The 22,521-nt window shown below is 60.9% G+C and overlaps 1 protein-coding gene across 7 annotated transcripts in view; it reads right to left on the reverse strand.

Annotated features, from left to right (window-relative positions):
- NOL4L (nucleolar protein 4 like) overlaps positions 1-22,521 on the reverse strand; it is a 130,232-nt gene that overhangs the window by 14,517 nt on the left and 93,194 nt on the right. For 3 of the 7 annotated variants that reach the window (XM_040638153.1, XM_040638154.1, XM_040638156.1), the window contains one exon: positions 13,675-13,816. In XM_040638153.1, the coding sequence (XP_040494087.1) occupies positions 13,675-13,816 (142 nt within the window). Of the gene's footprint in view, positions 1-13,674; positions 13,817-13,945; positions 14,043-14,104; positions 14,204-14,364; positions 14,396-22,060; positions 22,195-22,521 lie in introns of those variants that run through there. The other 4 variants (XM_040638155.1, XM_008703218.2, XM_008703216.2 and 1 more) reach the window with 4 other exon arrangements.

Below are 22,521 nucleotides of genomic sequence, written 5' to 3' on the forward strand. Positions count from 1 at the left end.
GATACTGCACGCCTCCTTAGCCCGGCCCTGGGTGAGTCCTGACAGCGGCCCACCTCCTGCCGGGGCAGGACCTGTTGCTGGAGAAGCCTCCACACAGTCAGAAGCGTCTTCTGGAGCCCAGGCGCTGGAAGGCGAGGCTGGACACCCATACTGATGATCACGTGAGCTCCTGTTTGCTCTGGCAGGTGCCCGTTCTTAGCCCACCCTGCAGGTGAGACTTCGCACCCTGGCACCATCTCCAGGAGGCCAGCTGCTTGACCTTGGAGGGCTGTGTCTTCTCCAAGAGGAGGGGTTACTACGAGGGCACCATGCCTGGCACACATTGAGCCAACATCCCAGCGCTCAGCATGGGCATTGGGCCCACAGGCTCCTGTAGCGCCCCACCCCTGCACAGGCCCGGACGTGGCACCCCAACCGCCTGCCTCCCTGACCAGCCTACCTCCTGGGAGGATGGACCTCCCTTGCCCTAAACCTCTGGTGTGGGGTGGGGAAGGGGGGGGAGGCGAGGCAGGCCTACTCGCGGCCCCTTGCAGCTCAGGAGCCCAGGGCGGCCGGGACTCCTGGAGCTGCCGACTCCCTGGCCCCCGCCCCGCAGTGCGGCCCAACCAGCCCGCCACAGGCACCGGCTCCAGGCGGGGCGGCCCTTCCCACGATGCAGAGGCTGCCCTAGGCTAGTGAGGAAGCGGCTGGGCAGGTGGGACCGAGAGGTGCCAGGAGGCCAGATCGCGCGTTCCAAATGTTTAGAAGAAACCGGAAATCTGCACCATTATGTACAGATCCAGACTTTAAACTATTAATGACTGACTTACATTGTTTATATTTTTAAAAACTTTGCCAATAAATGGATAAAATAAAATGGGGTCTATCCATGCAAGGGAATGTTGTTCAGCCATGAAAACGAATGAAGTCCGGACACCGGCTACACCACGGAAGGACTGCGCAAACAGCTCGCCGAGTGAAAGAAGCCGGTCACAAGAGGACGGACACTGACCGAGTCCGCTGCCATACAGCGTCTAGACTAGGCACCTTCCCAGAGACAGCAGACCTCGGAGGGCTCCCCGGGGCTGGGAGGAGCGGGCGCGGGAGCTACTGCTCAGTGGATGTAGGGTTTCTCTTTAGGGTGATGAAAGCCGTATTTTGGAAATAACGGTGCTGCTCGCACAACACTGTTAATGGACTTAATGCTGCTGAGCTGTATACTGAAAAACGGTTACAATGGCAATTTTAATGTTATACCTATTTACCACAAAAATCCCCCAAACAAACACAATCAAACCACCCCAAACCCTGAGCTGGCCAGTGGCCCCAGTTCACGAGCTCCGTGTGTCCCCAGAGGCCGAGGCTCTGCCGCCTCCCCACGGCAGCCGGGGCGGGGAAAGCCAGCCACACACAGCCATCACTGGAGGGACAGAAGAGCCCCAGAGGCGTGCCCCCCCCCCCCGTCACTCTGCTCGGGCCACCCTCAGCCTGTGTGCCGACCGCGTGCCTGCCCTGCTGCCTGCTCGCGGCGCTGCCAGCAGCTCGGGTCCACTTTCTGGCAAGCGGAGAGGCCGCGAATGCAGGGGGGCTGAGGAGTGGGATGGACGTGGGCTGCGTAACCTTGAAGATGCCACTAGACCTCCCTGAGCCTCAGTTTCCTTTCCAAAGGGGTGTCCTGTCAGTAAAATAGGATTTATAAGATATAGACAATACCTGGTATAGAGAGTAGGTGCTAAAAAAATAAAAGCTGGTTCTCCACACCCCCCCTCACTTCATGCATCTACTTCCTACACACGCACACACGTGCGCACACACCACACACATGCGTGCGCACACACACCACACGCACACGCACCACACACGCACACACATGCACGCACACACACCACGCACACGCACCACACACGCACACACATGCACGCACACACACCACACGCGCGCGCACACACACCACACACACGCGTACACACACACCGCGCACACACCACACACACGCCTCCGAGGGCCCCTGGAGCCCAGCCCCGCGGGAAGGTGGGAGACCTGAGGTGGGCACAGGGAGGGGGAGGAGGGAGAGGGCAGCGCCTGGAAGATGCCCTGCCCGCCCGTGTCCCTTCCTTGCTTGAACACTTACTGGGCGTCAGCCCGTGCAGGGCACTGGGGACACAACAGTGAAAAGAGAGGGGTGGTCACTGTCCTGGGGGCTCATACTCTAGTAAGTCAAAAACCAAACATAAGGGTTCTAGAAGAGACTGGGCTCCAGAAAGAGAGTTGTAAGCTTTCTGGCCCTTGATCCCTGCTTCTCAACCCCCCAGCCCTGACCGCAGGGCCCGATGGAAGATGGGAGGGAAGGAGGGAAGGCTTTTTGGAAGTAGCCCATGGAGGAAGCCTCACTGGAGGAAGCTGAGAAGGCCACGCTGGTGGGGGCAAAGGGGCTGCTGGGGGGCGGGGCGAGTGGATCTGTCCGTCAGCCCCCCAAGGCAGTGGCAGCTGCAGGGACTGAGTTCAAACCCCTAAGGGGGAACCAGACTCCCTCCAGGGGCGCCCCCCCTTGCTGTCACCCCGCTTCAGCTGTACACCTTTCCACCTGCTCTTCCCTCCCAAGACACTGTCCCCAGCTCTCTCTGGTGCATTCCCTCCCCTCCAGGGATTTGCTTCAAGGTCACCTTCTCAGTAAGACCTCCCTGCCTCCACCCTGACACGCTGACCCCTTTACCTACTTTTTCCAGAGCATTTTAATCACCTTCTCACGTACTATGTCTATGGCCCATGCCCAACCCCCTGCTGTGAGCTTCCCCCCCCCCCCCGCCCGCAGACCCAGAGTTAGCAAGACTGTACGGGGGGAAGGCTTAGATCATTCCTGCCTCTCCAGAAACCATACCCCTCCCTCTGGTGAGGGCACCCCGCGTCTTCCAGGGTGAGCACATGCCCCACGCCTGGCCGGGCAGCCCAGCCCATCCCAGTGATCAGTGGGCACCTGACCAAGGTGGACCCATGAAAGTCAGCCCCCAGGGCTCTGGCTGAAATGTTTGGAAAGAAGTGCTCCTCCCCACCCCCCAGGGCTGCCGGGCCCATCAGGGCCGAAGAGCTGGCTTGGACAAATCACCCGAGTCCATCCGTGCCTAAAGCCAAAGAAGAACCTAGACTTTTTGGTTACAGGAGCCAAAAATGTCCTTAGTTGGAGGCAGGTTTCCATCACGTGTGTCTGGTCTAGTCTCTGAGTAATCCACAACCTTCCCTCGGGGAGGAGCCAAGGGACAGGGGCCCGAGCCAGGCCCACCACAAACCTCGGGGTCTATACCCCTGGCTCTGTTCTGAGGTGGCTAGTACCCCGGGGGTGCCCGGGGCAGCCGTGGCCCCTGCAGCGCCTGGCACCGTTTGGGAAAGAAGGAACAGAGAGCAGGGTCAGCACTGCAGGCTGAGGTTCTGGTCCACTCTGAATTCTTCCCTCCTCCCCATTCCCTCCAAAAAAGTGTGATTTGAAGGAGCTATAGATGCGTACTCAAACCCATGCCCCATTCCCGAATGAGACCAGCGAGGGGGTGGGGGGAGCAGGTGCGGGGCCTCGCTGTCTCCCGACCTTGGGCACAGCCTGTCTCCTTAGCTCCTCTTATCTGCAGTCCAGGGAGTTGCCGCTGACGCCCTTTTGGGCTCTGACACTTTATGACCCTGTGAAAGAGCCCAGCCGGCCCCATGGGCAGCGGGGGCCCGACCCGCGGGGCGCAGGAGTTGGGCCTTCCCGGGGTGCAGGCCTCCGGCCACGGAACTCTTTGGGCAGGCATGTGTGCCAGCCGAACCTGCCCCACACCCAGGTGGAAGTGGCCCCCTTGTCCCTGCCCCGGCCTCACCTGTGCTGCTGGGCCAGGAGGCCCCTCCAGGACAGGCACCCCGCCCAGGACGGGCACCCCCTCCGGATCAGGCACTCTGCCCGGGGCCAGGCTGTCGGAGCCTAGAACAATGCCCGGCAGCACAAGACTGCCCCCCACCTGTGACTGTATGAGCGACGCAGAAAAGGGTACGCCGAGCGGCCATGGGGGAAGCAGCTGGGGAACGCGCCCCTTCTGAACATTTCCCCCAAACCAGGCCTCCCCAGCTCTGGCGAAGGGCAACGCCCCGATCCGGGCAAGACGCAGAGCCCACCACCTGTGCCCGGAATGCCTAGGGCAGGGAAGGACCGCGGTGCCCATCTATTTACCGTGGGGCAATGTGCTGCTATTCAAATGGGGGAATTAGTGATGAATGGGGGAAATTGTTCCTCCCTCTGCCCCGTCTCCAGAAGGAGACAAAAACCCCTTTTACCTCGGCAAACAATGCCCTTATGTGGGCGCCAGCGCCCCGCGGCCCACACAAGCCTGGCTCTGTGCGAGCCGCCAATCGCCACACCGGGCTCTGGGGCCCTGGCCAGCAGCACCCTCTCCCAGTGGGTGACCCACACCAGCTCCCGTGGCGGGCAGGGCCAAGGTGGGAAGACCCTCTGTCCCTGGGACCCCACGCTGGGCATCCACCCGGGGCAGGCTGCCCTCTGCAGCCAGAGGTGCTGCGGCTGAGGCCGCACCCCCCCTCCGTGGGCTGCAGGCAGCGCAGCGGCCGGGCAGGGGAGGGGAGGGGGCGTCAATAATTCACACACAAAAGAGCCGGACGGGGGGTGGGGGGGAGGGGGGGCGGGGGGAGCGCTTGAGCCGCAGCCCCACCTTGGGCCAGGGCCGTGGAGACACCAGTCTGAAGAGCCAGCCCTTCCTCCTCCTGGGCACCGTGGCTCCAGGCTGCAGTCTGGGGGCGCCGGCCCTGCTCTGAATTTGGGTGTGCACCTCACCAGGGCTGGCCCTCACCGCGTGACAAAGGCCAGTGGCTTGGGCCGTGTTTACATGATGCATAGTTCCCAGGAGCACCAGGCTCCTGGCAGGCTACCCTGCTCTTCCTCCCGGAAGGAAGGGGGAGGGCCTCAGGGTCAAACGGGGGACACAGAGGCGTTGGAGGCAGTACCCCTGGGATCCCACCGTCCGGCACGATGTGGCCACACTGGGTGCCCAGCCCCCCGTCTGGCGTTCAGGCCCCGGCTGCCCACCTAGCTGACCCTCGTAAGCATCCCACCCGAGCCTTGAGCTTCCAGCGGCGGGCCGGCCCCTGCTCCCCGCAGGGCTCCTGGTGCCGCCAGCCCAGGGGCACGGGCACCGGCACCGACCCCGGGGCGCTGGGAGCCTAGAGCAGCGCTGTCCAAGAGCCACGGGCCGGAGCCACATACGGAACTGCCCACTTCCTAGCAGCCACAGCGCGGAAGTGAGAAGAAACAGAGAGAACGAATTTCAATCATCTATTTTATTGGACCCAATATATTCAAAATCTTATTTCAACAAGTAATCAATGCTGTGCTAAAATGGAGCTGCTTTACATTCTTTTCTCCTACGAAGGCTCTGAAAGTCAGCGTGAGTTCCACACGCACCGCACCCCCGTCTGCAGGGCCTGGTGGGGAGCCGTCTCCGGCCACGCTCTCCGCGCAGACCTAGAGTTTCCGATTTCCCCCTAAAGCCGAAATCCTTTCTCTCAGAGCGGGAACCCCGGGGGTTCTGACCCCTGGGGGGGGGTCCGACCCAGCGATGAGTTTGGTGCCACCCGCGGTGAGGTGGACACTAAGGAAAAGTGGGGCGCGGGGCACACTCACTGTCCCTGCCTTGCACAGCACCCCTGCGGCTGGCTTCAGGCGGGAACCAGAAGTTCCCTGAGGGAAGTCACTGTGTCACACAGCGTGAGTGGCCAAACTCACGTGAGCGTGAGTGGCCAGGCTCCCGATTCCCCAGAGCACCCACCCTCTCTCTCCTCTGGGCCTCCATTTGCCCATCCGTGCTAGGGGACGGCCCCCACCTCTGCCACTGCCCCGCCTCCCCCTGCTTCTCCCCCGACACACGCCCGTCCAACGCGGCCACTGCGCCAGGCGGGGTCTGTGTCTCCCCGGCCGACATCTCCCCGGCCTCGCCCTCTAAGTCAGGCACAGGCAGTGAGAAATCGATGCTAACTCAATGTACGAAGCTCTAGCCAAGATGCCCACTGCACCCTCTCCTCCCCCCAAAACAAATCATGTGTTCTGAGAGCAAACAGCCACTTCAGGCGACCATGTGTGAATGATTCACGGGGCCGGCCCGGGCCCCAGCGCCCGTGTGTGCGTGCGGTGTCGGAGGGCCCTGGCCGGTCCTCCAGCAGCCCTCCCGGAAGCCGGCCCGGGTTCGGTGCACCCCAGTCCTTAGGTCAGAGCGATGACGCCAACGTGGCTCCGGTCACTTCCTGGTTCCCGGGAAGGTCGTCCTTGGACAGGCTAGGGGCGGCAACGTCTCTCCAGCACGGCCCCCCCCACCCTGGGCCTTCTCTCCAGCACAGCAGGGGCTGCGTCCGCAGAGGGTCAACAGGAAGTTGGGGTCTAATGCACCCTAGACTGAGGGGCGGGAGCAGCGGGAGGGCTCGGACTTCCCTGAGTGCCCAGCAGACCCAGGCCAATCTTCCAGGTGGATGTGTGGGGTCTTGCTCTCCCTTTCTTAGCAGGTGAACCTCACCTCAGGCTCTGGAGCCCGTCCTACTCTAATGTCCTCCCCAGGCATCTGGGTGCCTCAGACCCTGGCAGCCTGCACAAGGCCAGGGCTGTGCGGGCCCAGCCTGCTCCTGGGATAAAGGGATCTCTCGGTGCTGTCTCCCAGCCTCTCTCACCCCTCAGTGGCCAGAGGCCAGGACAGCCTAGCATTGTCTGTGCAGCCTGCAGCCCAGCTGATGATGGACACTTTCCTGTGACCCGGGACTGCCAGAGTGGCCCTTAGCCAATAACCGGAAGGACTTGGGCCCCAGGTCTCTGTTCCTTGGGGGAGGGGAGGGCAGGGGGATCATTCCGTGAAGATGTTTGGAGTCTTGAATAGGAACAAACAGCTCTTGCTCTGGAAGGAGGGAGTATGACCTGTAGCCAGAGAATGAGGCCCAGGCCCAGCTTCCAGCCTCACCTTAGACAGGTAGGGTCACGGGGGTGGACAGGGCCAAGATCAACAGGTGTGGAAGAGAGAACACTCAGTATAAAAGCCCACTGCAGGAAAAGTCCCTTAGAAGCCATCCCCGGCAGGCCATGGTTAAGGGGCCACAATCCTCCCCCCGACGTGACGGTGAGCAGGGTGGACACCCAACCTTGAGTGTGGGGTGCACGGGGAGTCAGCCGCCGCAGGCCCCGGAGCGCCAACCCCAGTCATGGGCCTGTGGGAGGATGGGCGCCATCTACAGAGAACTACAGAGTTCTCTCTACAGAGAACTAAGTATCCAGGGCTCACGGGTAATGCTGGTGACGGAGCCCCAGTGGCCCGGTCCCAACTCCTACTCGCCCCTTCCTCATGAGCAGTACAGCCCCCCACCCCCCTCACACGAGCAGCATCCACCCCTTGCCAAGAACACTCATGTGGCATCCTCGGGCCCGGCACAGTGGCTGGGACACAGGAGGCAAGCCGCTGCCCAGAAGCCTTCTCCTTGGACAGCGGAACCAACTCACAGCAGCCCGCTAAGCTGCCTGCCAGTGTGGAAGCTCGGGACAGGGTTTGCCAGATCCAGAAGCAGGGTACTGGAGGACTCAGGGTCCTGGCGTGTGTGGGTGGGGTGTGGGACAGGAAGTCACGAGATGCCAGGACACGTCGTGAGCACCTGCCCTCCCACTCCAGCTCTCTTTCCAAAGATGCAAGACTCGGGCCGGGCTGGGGCCGGGGGAGGAACAGGACCAAGGGACACTGGCGTGGTGCTGTGATGAAGCTGTGGTCAGGACGACAGAGGGTTCATGGGGCAGAGGCGACCCAGAGGGACCTGAACAGAGAAAGAGTCAGGACCGGACCAAGTGGGGCTAATGAAGGGTCTGGAGAACGGGAGGAATGAGGAGGAGGGGCCCCCAGCCTGTGCGTGCAGGCTGGCAGAGGACCCCGGTGCCTGGCGCCCCAGCACCATGCACGCCACTGACGAGGAAATGGCCCCACGACCACTGGCGGAGCCGCCCCGTCCCAGGCATGTGCTGAGCTCTGTCATTGCCTCATCTGGCCGTGGTGGGGGGAGAGGTGGGAGGGTAGAGCGATCTGCCCTAGGCCCCACTGCAAGGAGTAAGGAGTAAGGATCGAGCTGAGGCAGGAAGGAGCCTGGGGCAGGGCAGCGAGGCTGTGGCCGGCCCACTTCCCCAGCACACCGCCCTGCAGGGACAGGGGAGGCACCCAGGGAGAGGCCCAGGCCAGTGAGAAAAAGAGGGACGGCCCCTGCTGCCCAGGCTGCATTTCTGGGCAGCGGAGGGCCCTACCCAAGGACACAAGAGCCAGCAGGCAGGAAGCCTTGGGCTTCTCACAAAGAGCTCCCAGGGAGCCCAGGGTCAATGGCCACAGTCACCAGGCCACCTTAGGCAGGAGCCAGGAATCAGAGCCAACAACTTGCCGAAGACCACCTTGCAGGGACAGGGCAGGCCAGAACAGCTCAGGAGACCCACGGCGATGGCCCGGGGCCTGCCTGCAGGGAACCCACGGAGGTGACCCCACCTCTCTCCATCCTCCTGGCTGCGGCCCTCTGCCCCGGCTCTCCTGTTTGGAGCTTGGAGTCGAAGGAAGCTTCTGGTGTTCAGCATCTTCTTCCCCGCCCAGCCTCCACCTGCCCCCACTACCTGAGCTCCCCAGGCACGCCAGCCTCCGCCAGCCCTCAACATCACACCACACGCAGCCCGCTCCAAGGGGCTTCGCTGGTCCCCCAGCCCGGCCGCGAGATCTCAAAGGCCGTTTGTGGAGCGCTACTCCGTGGTCGGGGCTGGGGATAAAGGCCAGAAGAGGACACTTGGGCCGGTGCAGGGCCTTGGCCCTACAGATGCTCCCTGTGGCACCGTTTGTAATAATGGAAAAGAGGGACTTGAATGTCCTTCCCACGGATGGCCCAAACGCCGGCTCCAGAGTCAGAGAGACCCTTGTGGTCGCTTGTGGTCTGGGCAAGTCACTTCCCTCTCAGGAGAGAACATGTCCTCCCTGTAGGAAAGGCTCGGTCATAGCCTCAAGCGCACGGCAGGCTCAGGAATGAGGAGTCCAGTCACTGGGATGACTGGACAGTCTTTACAAAATGCCACATCACTGACAAGAGAAGCAAATGACATTAGGAGGAAAAAAAGTGGCTACAACATGACATGATCCCCCTGCCTTTTTTTGTTTTTTAAGAACACAGGACTTTTATCATATGCACAGAAGAGACTGAGAAAAATATGCCCCAAGTATTGGTCATTTTGATTTTTTTTTTTGCTCCATTTTTTCCCAAAATTTTTTACAATAAATGTAATACTTGTGAAACAAGGGGAAACAGAAGATATGTTTCTCCAGCGGCACGGCTGCCCTCAGGCAGCTTAGACCCCCAGGGATCCCTGTTCTCATGCCCGTCCCTCTCCTCAAAGGCAGGAACAGGGCTTATCAGCTCTAGCGTGAGGAAACCAATTAAGAGCCTGAAAGAACCAAAGGCCCCTCAGTGCCTGGTAATGGGCACCAGAGGGGAGGCTCCTCCAAACCCTCCTGGCTGCAGACAGGAAGTGCTGGCACCCGGCACTGGAGGGAGGGAAGCGGGGAGGCCCGGGGGGTCCCAGAGGCCTGGAGGAGTGGTCTCATCTCAGAGGCACAAAGCAGAGGCCCTGAAAGGCCCCAGGACACCACAGGGCTGCGGCCCAGCAACCCCCACCCCCACGACCCTGCAGGAAGACCAGGGCGCAGGAAGAGGGAAGCGGGACCCTCTGCTCTCCCCTGGCGCTGGCTTCCTGTCTGCCGGGGAGGTGAGTAATGTCCGCTCCCCACCCCCTCGCATCCCTTCTGGAGGCCGGGCCTCACATTTTCCGTTCAGGAAGGGGCAGAACAAGAGGCCAGTGAAGCACATCGAGGGGAAATCAAGGAGTGGGCCCTCGCCTGGCCCCGCCAGCTGCAGCCCCAGAGCCTGGCCTAGTCCCACAGGTGAAGTTCCAGATGCCCGCCGGCTCACCTGGGCTGTGGGAGTGCTCTAGGGCGCCTTTCTACTCACGCATTCCTTTACCAGACACTTCCCCCCACCTGCTCCGTGCCGGGTGCTGGGGTCCTAGCTTCCAGGTGCTACGCTGTCTGGGGGAAGAGGTGGACATCACACAGAATCCCCGTGACTGGGCGTAATTACAGATGGACATACTATTCGGTCGCAAGTCAATGCTAGACTCCAGTGTCTCTGGACAAAGTCCCAACAGTTGGCTTCTCTCTCCCCCCAGAAGGCAGCCCCTGGGCCAAGCGCTTTTCTAGGCACCTACAATGTGCACAGAGCTCCATTCGGACCCAAAGCCTCAGGTAGGGCTTAGCAGCGGGTCTGGAAAAGACGCGGCCACACATGGGCAAGAGGCAGCAGCAGGAATAGCCTGGGTCACTCTGGTCCCAAGAAACCAGTGCTCCGAGCATGTGAGGGGAGACTCCTCTCGTTCCCAGGCTCCCTGCCCGTCTCTGGGGAACTTCACGCATGGCCGACACCTGCCAAGGCGGAAAGAGCAATGCAGCCTAGGCACTACCGCCTGAGTTTGGACAGATCACCCAAATTTTCTTCGTCTCCCATGTCTGCTGAGGTGAGGACGAGAGTGATGTGCTCACCGAGGTGGCTACAGTCCCCACAGAGGAAGCACTGTGCGCGTGGTGCCCCCCAGCCCAGGGTCTGCCGCCATGATTCCAGGGAGCCACGAACAGCACCCAGACAAGAGACCTGTGATGTGAGTGCTTGCAGGCCGCGGTGGACTTGGGGGAGGGAAGCACACGTCTCCGAGCAGGCACGCTCCGGCTCCTGGGGAGCCTCAGGCACAAGCTGGGGCGGGGGGCGGGTGTGCTAATTCATTTCTGGTCTCAGCCTTGGGACCTGTCCTGCCTGCCAATCTTCATCTGCATTTGTTACAGTTTGAAGGGGGGGAGGATGAGGAGGAGGGGGAGAAGAAGGATGGAGAAAGAGGACGGCTCCGACACACCCACCAACAGGTGTGAACCATGTGCAAACCACCCAACTTCCTGAGAGGCTTCTGGGTGGCATGACTGCCCAGCAGGGGTGGTGCTACCTGGCACAGCCTTGGGGGTCCCCACATTTTCTGGCTAAGGGAAAAGACCCAGGGGCTCAGATTGGGGATGTCCTCAGCAACAAAGAGCCCAACTTGTCCCCAAAAAGGAGTGGGCCTCTATCCCCTCTGGATGGTGCGCTCGGGGGTAGGTCTTGATAAATGTTTGTTTCTTTATTCATTTAGGCAACAAATATTCAGCAGGCCCCTATAACGTGCCAAGCGTGCGGCTGACATGGTCTGCGCCTTGCAGAACTCACAATGGGGGCTTCTGACCTCATCTTTCCAATTTGCCGGTTCCATGGAGGACTAATGGCCAGAGACCACACAGCAAGCCACCACGAAGGGCTACTGGCTGGGTTCGGAGTACAGGGTCACCCCGAGGCCCTGCCTGGCCTGTCCCCACCCCAGCCCGTCATTAACAATGGGGGACATGAGAACACCCTGTAGTCCGACAGTCTCCCATTGATTCACTGATGGGAGCAGGATCTCGGCCTGTGTCCACACTGTGAGCACCTTCAGACAGGGGAACTGGGGGCTGGAGGGTGGGACCTCCAGGTCTGGACCCAGCCAAAACCCTCCGGAAACCCACTGCTCTGGAGAGACACAGCAGTCACCAACAGATCTAGAACCAGAAGGGGCAGCAGAGACCGGGCCGGCCTTCTCAAGGCCTGTGACCCCCTGCACCGGGTCCAGGTCTGCCTCTGGCCAGCATATCAGCCCATAGCCTCCAGACACAGCCTCTGATTAAATAATTAAATTGATGGTATCACAGTCAACACCATCCTGCCTGTCTCCAGCTCTGGCTGCCTGCCCTGATAGACACCCGTGTACTGTCAGCAGGCCAGCCACCCTCAGCGCTGGTACCAGGAGGGCCTGGGGCGACGGGAGGGGCAGGGGGATATGCATGGCTACACCCAGGTAGGCTCCCCCGTCAAGCTCCCGTGGGACCGGCCACTGGGTGCACTGACCCTACCAGTCTCTCTGTTTCTCTCCACCTCGTCTTCACGATCAACCAAGCCCCACGCAGCTGGGCAACTGATGCTGAGGCGGCTGTGACCCCCACAGAAACACTCTCTTCTACTTCCTGATCCTGTTGACCACCCCCCACCACCCAAAGCACCAAATCTCCCTGCGAAGAGTCTTCAACAGAGATCAGACTCCCAAAGGATGGTTTTGAGCAACAATAACATAAGGATTTTTCAGGAATGAGTTGAAGGAATATGGCCCCCATTCAGTCCTACTACTCAGGTTTTTAAAAAAATGTTCTGGATCCTTCTTGGGAAGGTATAATCCTACGCCCTTGGCTGAACTCTGCTGGCCTGGCCCTTGGTGTGGCCTTTGGGTGTGGCCTCCGACCAGCTCAGATGAGGAGGGAGGTCAGCTGCTGGGCACTTCCCAGCCCCAGAGCCCCCAGCAGCATGTGGCTGCCCCCACCCCGTGGGAATACTGGGAGGTGGCCAGGTATTGGTCTGGGAGGCTCTGGTGGGGAGGCTCACAGCACGAGGGGGTCTTGCTGACCTCACGAGGTGTCAGGGCACAAAAGTCTTTTCTTTCCCAGCAGCCTTTTACCCCAGTCCTGGCAAAGCCACCCTCTGGGCTCCGCAGCCCCTGGCCCAGCTTCCCCAGCTGCCTCCAGGCTGGGTCTCCTCCCAGACAAAGCCGGATTCAGGCCTGTGAGGGCAGTCGGGAGGCAGGCGCGGGTTCTGCCATGGAGACGAACTTTGACCCAAACTGCAAGGCTCCTACCCCTTATTTACTCTTTAAGGCTAACCCGTTTCGCAGAGTTAACATTACACCCCTTTTTCACCCTGCACTTCCCTCCTGCATTCCAGGCCCCGACCTTCGACCCCTCCTAATTGCAGGCTCTACACCCCACATCTCTGAGGCTCAGCCCTGGGCTCATCCCCCACCCCCAATCGCCACCCTGGAAACCAGACAGAGCCCCACCAGAGACACGACCACAGGTGCCACCCCACACCCACAGCTGTGCAGAGCTGACAATGCGCTGGTGCCCCCAGAGCCCCGGCCCCCTGGGGGCTCCACAGAAGTGCTCGAGTGGACCCCTGGGATCTGACTTCTGACTCCAACTCTCCCATCCCAAGGAGAAAGCAGAGGGCAGCGGCGCAGGGCTCGGGAAGCTCCTCAGTCGGGCCACTTCTCATCCTAGGAGGCTGGGCACACACAGTGGACAAGTACACTTGCTGCTGCTCACAGGTGATAGGCCGGGACCCTGTCCTACAGCCTCATGTCAAGCTACAGAAGCCCAACTCTTGCTTTCACTGCTGGGCAGTTGGACTGTGCTGGGTCAGGCACACCGGCTAAGAACCTTCCCAGACCTGGACTGCGGTAACTTCGACATCCATATCCCACCAGCCTGAGAGCATCAGGGCACACAGACACGACACCCTGTCGGGCTGCCAGCCCCCGAGAGCTCTATCCATTTACCCTCAAGACTTGTTCCCCCTGGAACCAGGGCCGGGGCACCGGCAGAGACACCCAGGACACCAGGGGCAGCTGGAAGCCCAGGCCCAGGCCACACCCAGAGGCCTCAGCCCAGATCCCACTACTCCAGATTCCTAGCCCCCCAGCAGTGGGCGCGGCCCCTCCCTCGCCGGCCACCAAGGGTCACTCACCGTCCTCTTGGCTGTGGAGGTTCTGAGGGCTCCGCATCCTCTCGTCCTGGCTGGGACTCAGGCTGGAGGCCAGGTGTGGGTCAGCTGACATCCATGTGGAGTCGTTCATATCAAAATCTTCACTGCTCACAGAAGTTTCATCCTGATCGGGGACAAAGAAGGGGGATGTGCAACAGGCACAGGTCTCTGCAGCCCCAAAGCAGCATTTCTGGTGAACCCCGGGGCCGGTGAGTATTCGGAAGGGCCCAAAGGCCACAGGGAGCCCCCAAACCTTGCAGTAGGGGCTGGGTTGCTCCCCTTGCCCCCCGTGGAAGTGGTTCGGGCTCTGGTTCCTGTCGGAAGCCAGGGCTGAGGGCCGTGCTGTCTGTAATTGAAGACAATTACGAGGTCTTGCATCCTGTAAGGGCGGGTAGCAGGGCCTGGCTCTTACCCTTGTGAGCCAAGGTTGAAACAAGCGCTGTAAACAAGGGCCACCGCTCCCCACTCCCTGCCCACAGCCCCGGGAAGAGGGCTCACTGCACAGGGACAGGCGGCCAGAAGGGGGTAGCAGGACCTGCCCGCACTGCGAGGCCAAGCCCATCGCCCCCACTAGGCCTGCCGCCCCAACTCCCGCTCCCGTGGAGCATGCATGGAATTCCTTTCTCCCACTCCCCCAACCCAGAGGACATTTCTGTCTTCCTCCTTCCTAACCTTTGCTGTGCTTCAAAGATATGCTCTTGGGCAGCTTCCAGGGCTGAAAAGGCCAGCCCCAGAAGTGCAGAGAAGGAAGGGGGTGGGGCAGGCGAGGAGGGTTCGAATCAGACCGCAAAGGGGGTTTGGCTCAAGGACCTGGGGGGCCGCCAGGGCCTTCCAAACAGCCGGAGGGCCTGCTGGAGAGGACCACGCCTGCCTCCTCTCCCCTGGCTGGCTTCAGTGAGCCCCAGGCCAGTCATCTGGGAACCCCCAGGGCAGGGCCCCTTCAATCCAGCCCTCCAGTGGGAAGGGACCCCACCTCCTACTTGGCCCGGCCTCTTTCAGGAGCTACGAGCAACTGTGTTTGGGAGCTGGCTGTACAATGCAAGAAAGATGACCCAGCAGCTCCCACACCCCGGCTGGCTTCGCCCCCCCCTTCTCCCCTCTAGCAAGATACAATGGCATCTGTGGGCCCCCGGTAAGGACCTGTGGCAGAGCCCCCCCCCCAAAAAAAAAGCCTCCCCTCCAGGGCCCCCTCACAGACAACTCTTTTATAATGAGCAAACACGCTTTGGTTCGAACTTTTCTTCGGAGGCTGTCCCCGAGGCGGACACATCTGTTCTCCAAGTGCTAGGGAACCAGCGTGGATTAGCCTCTACCCCTCCCCCACCACGCTGGGCTGGCAGGGAGTTTCCTGGAATTTACAGCTTCTGTGCAGCCAGTGTGTACCCTCTGCGGCTGGCTCTGGAGCACGGGAGCTGGGCCACCATGCCAGCTCTGCCCAGCTCGGGGGTCCCCGCGAGGCATACCCGGAGCCTCGGGGGACAGAGGCCATGTGTCCTCTCGTGCCCTCTCCCCCTCGCGCCCCCACCCCCCCCCACCCCCCTTACACTCCGCCTCCCTCGCACAGGCTGCCCTGCTCCTTCTTCACGAGCACATCCACTCAGTCTTCCTCGGGTGAAAACGCGCTCACTCACATTCACTCACTCTGTTCTCGCACCCGGAGGGACACACATGTTCAAAAGGCTCTCTCTGCACAAAGGGCACAGAGGGACAACAACACTCTCCCCTGTAGTCCCAGGACGGAACCTAAGAGTGAGAGGGGAGGCTGGCCGGAGAGAGGACCCTTGGAGGTACAGAGCCCACCCAGGCTCCGGGAGCCAGGAACGCGGGCACCCTTGCTTGGGTGCTCGCTCCTTCCCGGCTGCCCAGGGCACGCTGTGCTCAGGGTCTGACCTGAGGTAGGAAGGCCCTCTCCCGGCCCTGGGGTGTTGTTGAAACACTCAGGATTTAAAAGACTGAATCTATTAGCATCCAGAAGCACCACCTACTCAAAGCGCTGCTTGCATCCAGTCAACAAGCATTTACCGAGCCCCTACTATGAGCCAAGCACCCTGCTAGGTGCTGGGAAATTGTGCAGGGGGGAAGACAGAGTCCTGGCCGTCCTGGCACTCACCGTCCAGCAGGGGAGGGGATGGACAATCAGCAGAAAAACACATCACCACCGGGGTGGGGAGGGCTCCAGGGCAGAACAAAGCAGGGGAGGCGGGAGAAGGGCCTGCAGGGCTGTGGCTGTCAGGTGGCCGGGGAGGGCCTCCATGCTTAGGAAGCACCTGAGCGGAAGCCCGCAGGAAGTGGGGAAGGTTGCCATGTGGGGGTCTACACAGGGAGCCTTCCGGACACCAGCAGGGCCGGAATGCGGAGGGTCTGAGGAGCAGCCAGGAGGCCACTGTGGCCAGGGGGCTAGGCCGGGGGCAGCAGAGCCACACAGGAGTGATCCCCGCACATCGCTCGGGCGGGGCTGTCTGCAGCCCAGAGAAAGGCTTGTGGACTGTTCCAGTAAACACACGGCATCCTGAGAGCGGAGCAGGGAAAAGGCAGGACCGCTGGGTGCAGTGCTCAAGGTGCCCACACTCTGCCCTCACTCCGCTGAGCTGAAAACATTCACAGATGCCAAAGTTCATCAGGTGCCAAGTGCTCCCCTTGGCCCTCTCATTTCATCCTCCCCGCAGGCCCCCCAGGTAGGTCTCGTTACCAGCCCCTGTACGGCTGAGAAACTGAGGCTCTGAGGGGTTACAGCGCTTGCCCAAGGTCATGAACTTACAAGAGACGGAGCCAGAGGTGTTCGATCCTGAAGGCCCAGGCACATACTCCTTCCTGCCAGTCTCTGCTCCCGCTGTCCCCCTCAGCTGGAATACCCACCCTACCATGGCACTCCACAATGCAAGTTCTGAACACACACCTGTCCCACCCACCAGCCGCGGCTTGGTCTCCATCATTCGTTCTTACACCATCTGTCCGCTGCTACGGCAGTCCCAGCACCGAGCACACGCCCCTCAGCTTGGGCGTGTCGACACACCGTGGGGCTTTGCCCTGTCTTTCCCTGGAGAATCTCAAGTCCTTCCAAGGGTGGGGACGAGGCTGGCGGTTTTCTGGACCCCCACCGCCGAGGCCTGTGAGATGCAATGAACTGGCCCAAGTGCCTGGTATGATGCTGGTGTTGAATGAGGACGTGGCCCGAGTTTGACAATGAAGGACTCGGCCCCACTGCACACAGTTCCTGAACGGAGACCAGGTGAGACCTGGATCCTGGCGGGCAGGCAGGCGGCCACGACCTGCCCTGCAGTGTTCCCCTGCTGCGGCTGCCAGCCACCCCCCCCTCCCCAAGAGCCTAGGGTTTCTCAGACTCAGATTGCTTAACTGTCCACCAAAATGACCCCCTCCACCCTTCTCTCCCCCGACAAGTCTAATTAGAAAGAGGTGAGCTACCTGTCATATTGACTTCCCAACCACCCAATAATGAAGAACACCCAGTGCCCACACACGAGGGCCTTTGGGGCAAGGGTTTTAGGAGATTCCCTCAGAACGGCTCCATAAAAAAAGGAAAGAAAAGAAAAGAAAGAAAAAGAAAAAGAAGGCATCCACGTCAGGCCCATCTCGGGATCTGGTACCTGCCCCTCGGAGACCTGTCCCTGGCCGCCCAAGGGCACCACAGCTAGTTGCAGAGCTGGGCTCCGAACGCAGGCACTCTGCTCCCAGGGCCCACAGCGCAGGGCGGCCGCACCTCCTCCCTTCAACTGAGAGAGCCAGACTCCGTAACGACAAAATGTGTCCGGATGAGACCCAAAGGAAACTCACGGGAGACGAAGCTATATTTACACACACTCCCACACGTGCTCTCTTCAATGAGGCAACCACATTTACTGAGCATCTGCTATGTGCTCGTGTTGTGCTGGGGACAGAGGGCTAAGGTTCCTTTCCTCTAGGACCTGTTACCTAGGGGGAGACACCAGCGAGAAATCCCGACCCGCCCGTAACGCCGAAGCCGGGGGCTGTGGATCCCCCTCCCGTGTTACCTACGGACTCTCGAGCTGGCCCGAGAGTCTTCTCCCGGCCGCCAGGGTTCTGCTCCACGAATCCTGGCGTGGAAGGCGCTGGTTCTATTTAACATTTTGATACTACTGCTACAGCCATTTTTTAGGAGAATCAAGTGTGGTCAACCTGACTTAAAAACCGCGAACAAGTGAGTCCGGGTCGCACTTACACAGCTGCCACAACTTTACTTTCGAGGCTGTCTTGGGAGGGAAGCGTGCCCAGAGCCCTGCGCAGCCTGCCCGCGGCGCAGCCTGCCCACGGCACAGCCCCCGGTGGCAGAGGGCAGACTGGAACCTCACCCACTCGCACCGAGCCAAGGGTCCGGGAGCGGGCTCATTACACAGGCAATTACCAGCTCGCACGGTTCCGAGTCGGCCGCCGCTGCCCGGGGCGTGCGCTCCAGTCCGGAGGGAGCCGGGGGAGGCCGCCTGCGCAGGCTCGCAGGCCGCAGGGACGCGGGCCGCTGCCCCGACCTAGTGCTCGCCCTGCTCAGCCAGGGGTCACAGGTCACCTCTTGCTTTTCCCTCCTGGACGCTCAAGGGAATTTGGTCTACTAATTTCTCTCTTTCTGTAAACAAGCTTCAGTGACATTTTCATTAGAAAATAAGAGTATATCCAATCCAGGACTTCTGGGCCCTCTCTCGCCAGGCTCCCTGTGAGTGCCCAGACAGTCACTCCTCTTACCTCCGCCCTCAGACACCTTGAAGCCTACAGCCTTGCCACCTGTTGATAAAAGTCCATCATTCGGCACCAAAGGGCCTGAGCCATTGCGGGTCTCAAGGGGGCAGCGACAACCGCCTTCCTGAAGAGGGAACTCAAGAATGTGTGGGGAGCAGGCGGGCAGCACCCAGCCAGCGGCTGGGACACACCCCAGTCTGAGAGCCCTGACTCTGCGCAGGAGAGGAACCGACCAAACCCTCCCTGCTCTTATCTGCAGTCCAAAATTCATGGGCAGGTTCAGTTTCTCTCCACCCAGGTTCTGTGGCCCTTCCTCCTCTGCAGGCAAACTAGCACCAACCGCTGCCCAGCCTGGGAGGAGGAGAAAATGGGAGAGCAGAGGGGAAACGGTGGAAACGCGCCTGTATCCATGGCGGGTAACTAGGAGCAGGTGCTATCAGTAACCTGATTATTTTACAACTGGGGTCAATTTCTTGGGAACTAGGTTCCTGGTGCCTCTGAAGTTGAGCCATTTGCATCCTCCAGGACAGGGATCCTGGGGCGTGCCTCACACAACATTTTCCAGGCCTTTCCTCTGAGCTGTAACTCTATCTCTACCACTTGCTTTGAGAGAGGAAAAAAAAAAAAAAAAAAAAAAGAAGGAGGATTTGCTGAGAATTTAGTGCAATTGTAAGCCATAAGCCCTGACCAGGAGCCCCGGGTGTGTGTTTCAGAGAAGGGGGCGGGGGGAGGGCAGGGATGTGCCGGAGGTGTTTCTGGGCCAGGCAGGAGACAGACCCCTCGGTCTCACCCCTGTGGTCTGTTTGATGAGAGGCTGAAGCTCTTGCCAGAAAGATCACCGGGCTGGGACAGTTGCCCCGGCACTAGCTCTACCCCAAGCGGGCGGCACCAAGATGTCGAAAGTGAGCACCTCCTTCTGGAGCACCTGCAGGCTCCTTCCAGGCCCTGGAAATTCTTCTTCCCCTTGTCTCGTGTCAGCGAGCATTACACACACAGCCTTCTGAGCATGCCAAGAAGGTACTGAACCGCATTTGACCCCAACTTAACCACTTCAGTTCATCAGATGGCTTATTAATGGAAGACGAAAAACCCCCAGGATTTAAAGCAACAAGGGTTCAAATCCCTGTAGTGAAGGGATTGCACAAATGAAGTCTTAGGGTGGTCAGATCCATAGCTCCTGGGAGCTGCGGGGTCCCAAGGCAGCCGGTTCTTGCTACACTCCAAGCCCACCTGGCCACCAGGGGCGGAGGCCAGCCTCCCAGGGACACTCCCTGCACAATTCCACTCCTTCCTGCGAACATACCTGCTCTGCTCTAGTCATAAGTCATAGAGGCCCTACTGGGAAATGTGAGGGGGGGAGGGCTGAGACAGCCAATCACTACCACCTTTTTGGTGTTCTCTCTCACATACCTAGGGTCTGTCGGAAACACACATATCTAAGGGGATGCTCTGTTGTCCTTGCTGTCATGAACGCCTGAATGCGGGGAGTGAGCATTTTCAACACCTTCCTACTAGTGTATCGAGTGTAAAACGGGCTTTTGTTTCCTAGGCAAAGGCAACTGGCTGTTTTCCCAGCACTCCTCACCACGAGGGCCTCACTGACACCCCAGGCCCTGGCATTAACAGGGGTCTCTTTAAGAGGGTGGCTGGAGGGATGAGCTGCAGCAGACGGGGTTCTTCCAGCCAAAAGGAGGACTGGAGAGGAGCCACTCTGAGCTAATCCCCTGCAGGAGTTTCCTTCCAAGGAAAGGACCCAGACAAGACAACAAAGTTCTTAAGCAACTCAGGGTGGCCAGGCTCCACAGGAGCTCAAGGTGCCTGAGGCCACAGAAGTTCCCCCAATCCACCTTCCTAGCTGGAAGGAAAGCTCTGGGGGTGCTCTGCTCCCACTGTTCTGTAGGAAGGTGCTGAACGGGGTCGTGTCACCCAGCCATGGTACAGTGGGTGTGGGAGGAGGTGCTGTCTTAAAATCTACTCTATAAAACAAGCCCAGAGCTGGGATTAGACAGGAGCTTGGTATTATTTAAAGACACATTTAGGCCCTAATGGTTTTCCAATGAAGGGGTAATTTACTATGTAAGGACTAAACTGCCACCGGGGCCTGGGCCATCCATGGGTCTTTCCCCCAGACCAACCTACAGCCCAGAGGCAGGGGACAAGACGTCACCCCTAGTCCCATCACACAGATGGTTCTCCCCTGAGGAGCTGTGAGAGCCCCAAACACCTCTCCCCACAACCCCCACCTGGTAGGCTGGGGGCCCCAGGCTGGGGTTTCCAGCTGATTCTGGGATAAGTAGGGCTTTATCTCAAGGGAGAATCTATTTCAAGCCACAATCCTTCTCAGAAAGAGGAGGAAATCACAGAGTCCAAACACCATTTCAGGTGAAATCAGGAGGTTATTAATCTCCCCTCAGAGCAGACAGAAAGAAAAATCAATGTTTTAGAGGGGGGAAAAAGGTTCCATTTGAATTAATGGGTTTGTGGCTTCTCCATTGATCTGCGCCTCTTCACACTTTCTTTTTGTGCTTTTGTGCTCTTGGGGAGGGGGAAGGGAGAAGGGAATGGGGAGGAGGGGGGTGGGCCTCCTGGTAAGGAAAAGGACGGTCTAACCTTAACCTTTCTCCAGGAATAATGCTAATTAGCCAGGCTTAATGAGAACTTCCCCCAGGAAGCGCGGCCCAGTAGGGGCGACCGGACTCTGGCAAACGCTGCTCCAGGTGGGAAGGGGGGCGGGGGGCGGTCACTTCTGAACTCGAGCAGCTGGAATAAAAAATGTGGATTGCACACCCCCACCCTGCCCCACGAGAGAAAGCGTCCGGCCCAGGAGGGCTAGGTAGAGAGCGGAGAGCGGCCGGCGGAGGTGTAAATTCAACTTAACGCGGACGCGCGCCCTCACTCCGGCCAGCTGCCCCCGCCCCACGCGTCCCCTTCACTAAGGAATGCCCCTTCGCCAGGGGCAGCCGATGCCCCCGGCTTCCGCTCCGTTGGTACACCTGAGAAGGGCAACCGGTCCCCTCCGGGGAGGGACAGGGACCTGCCGAAGTGGGCTCAACTCTGCAAACCTCGTCTCAACTCCCCGCGCCGAGGCAGGGAGCCCCTCCCAGCCACTCAGCGCTTCCCGTCCTCAGATCCCCAAACACAGTCCACTTCCCTTCTCGCGGCGGCCGCGGTGGCGGCAACCCGAGTCTGGCCCCCACCCGGCCGCCAGAGAACGCCTTCCTCCCCGGGACGCGGTGCCGAGCCCGCTGCAAACGGTGTGGTCGCCGCACAATACCGCGGCGCGGCGCACACAATCACCGCCCCCCAGGACCGGCGGCGCGCACGGCCCGGGAGTGGGGTGCGCCCAGCGGCCCCCCGGCACTCGCGGCCAGGCACACCTCTCGGGCACCCCACAGCCCCCAGAGTGCACCTCCTCTGCCCGCCCCCCCCACTCGGTCACACTCACCCGCCCCCCGCCCCAGCCCACTCCACCCAGGGCGCAGCCGCTTCCCTGCGCCCCCCTCCTCAGCCCCAGCGCAGGAAGCTCCCCCCAGTCCTCCTCCCCAGAACCCCCCAGCCCCCCCAGCCCCTAACCGCAGCTCAACGGCCGGCGGCAGGAGGGGGGCGGCGGCCGGGGGCCCGGAAACGGCCCGATCGCGGGGATCCGGGCCGGACTCCGTACCTGGGCGGGAGGCGAGGCGGAGACTGGCGGTGGGGCTCGGCGAGTGAGCGGGGCGGGCGGCAGTGACAGCCCCACAGCTCCAGCTGCTGCTGCTGCTGCTGCCGCCGCGGCCGCCCGGGGAGAGGGGCTGGCACCGCCGCGGCGCGTCACTGCCCGGCCCGGGGGCGGGGGTGGCCAGGGGGAGGGCCCAGGCGAGCGGCGGCGGCAGCGGCGGCGGCGCCGCGGCCGGGAGGGAGGAAGGGGGAGGAAGGGCACCGGGCACGGGGAGGCGGGGGAGGGGGGGCGGGACCGGGCACGGGGCGGGGGCCGGGGGGAGGGGAGCGCAGGGAGGGCGCACGCTGGGGGAGTAGGAGGAGCAGCAGGAGGAGGAGGTGGAGGGGCTGACGAGAGGGAGGAGTGGGCACGGGGGGAGGGGGAGAGAGAGGAAAAGGAGGCACCCAGAGAGAGGAGAAAGGAGGGAG

The sequence above is a fragment of the Ursus maritimus genome, unplaced genomic scaffold, assembly GCF_017311325.1.
Source record: "Ursus maritimus isolate PB19 unplaced genomic scaffold, ASM1731132v1 scaffold_22, whole genome shotgun sequence".
Taxonomy (NCBI): domain Eukaryota; kingdom Metazoa; phylum Chordata; class Mammalia; order Carnivora; family Ursidae; genus Ursus; species Ursus maritimus.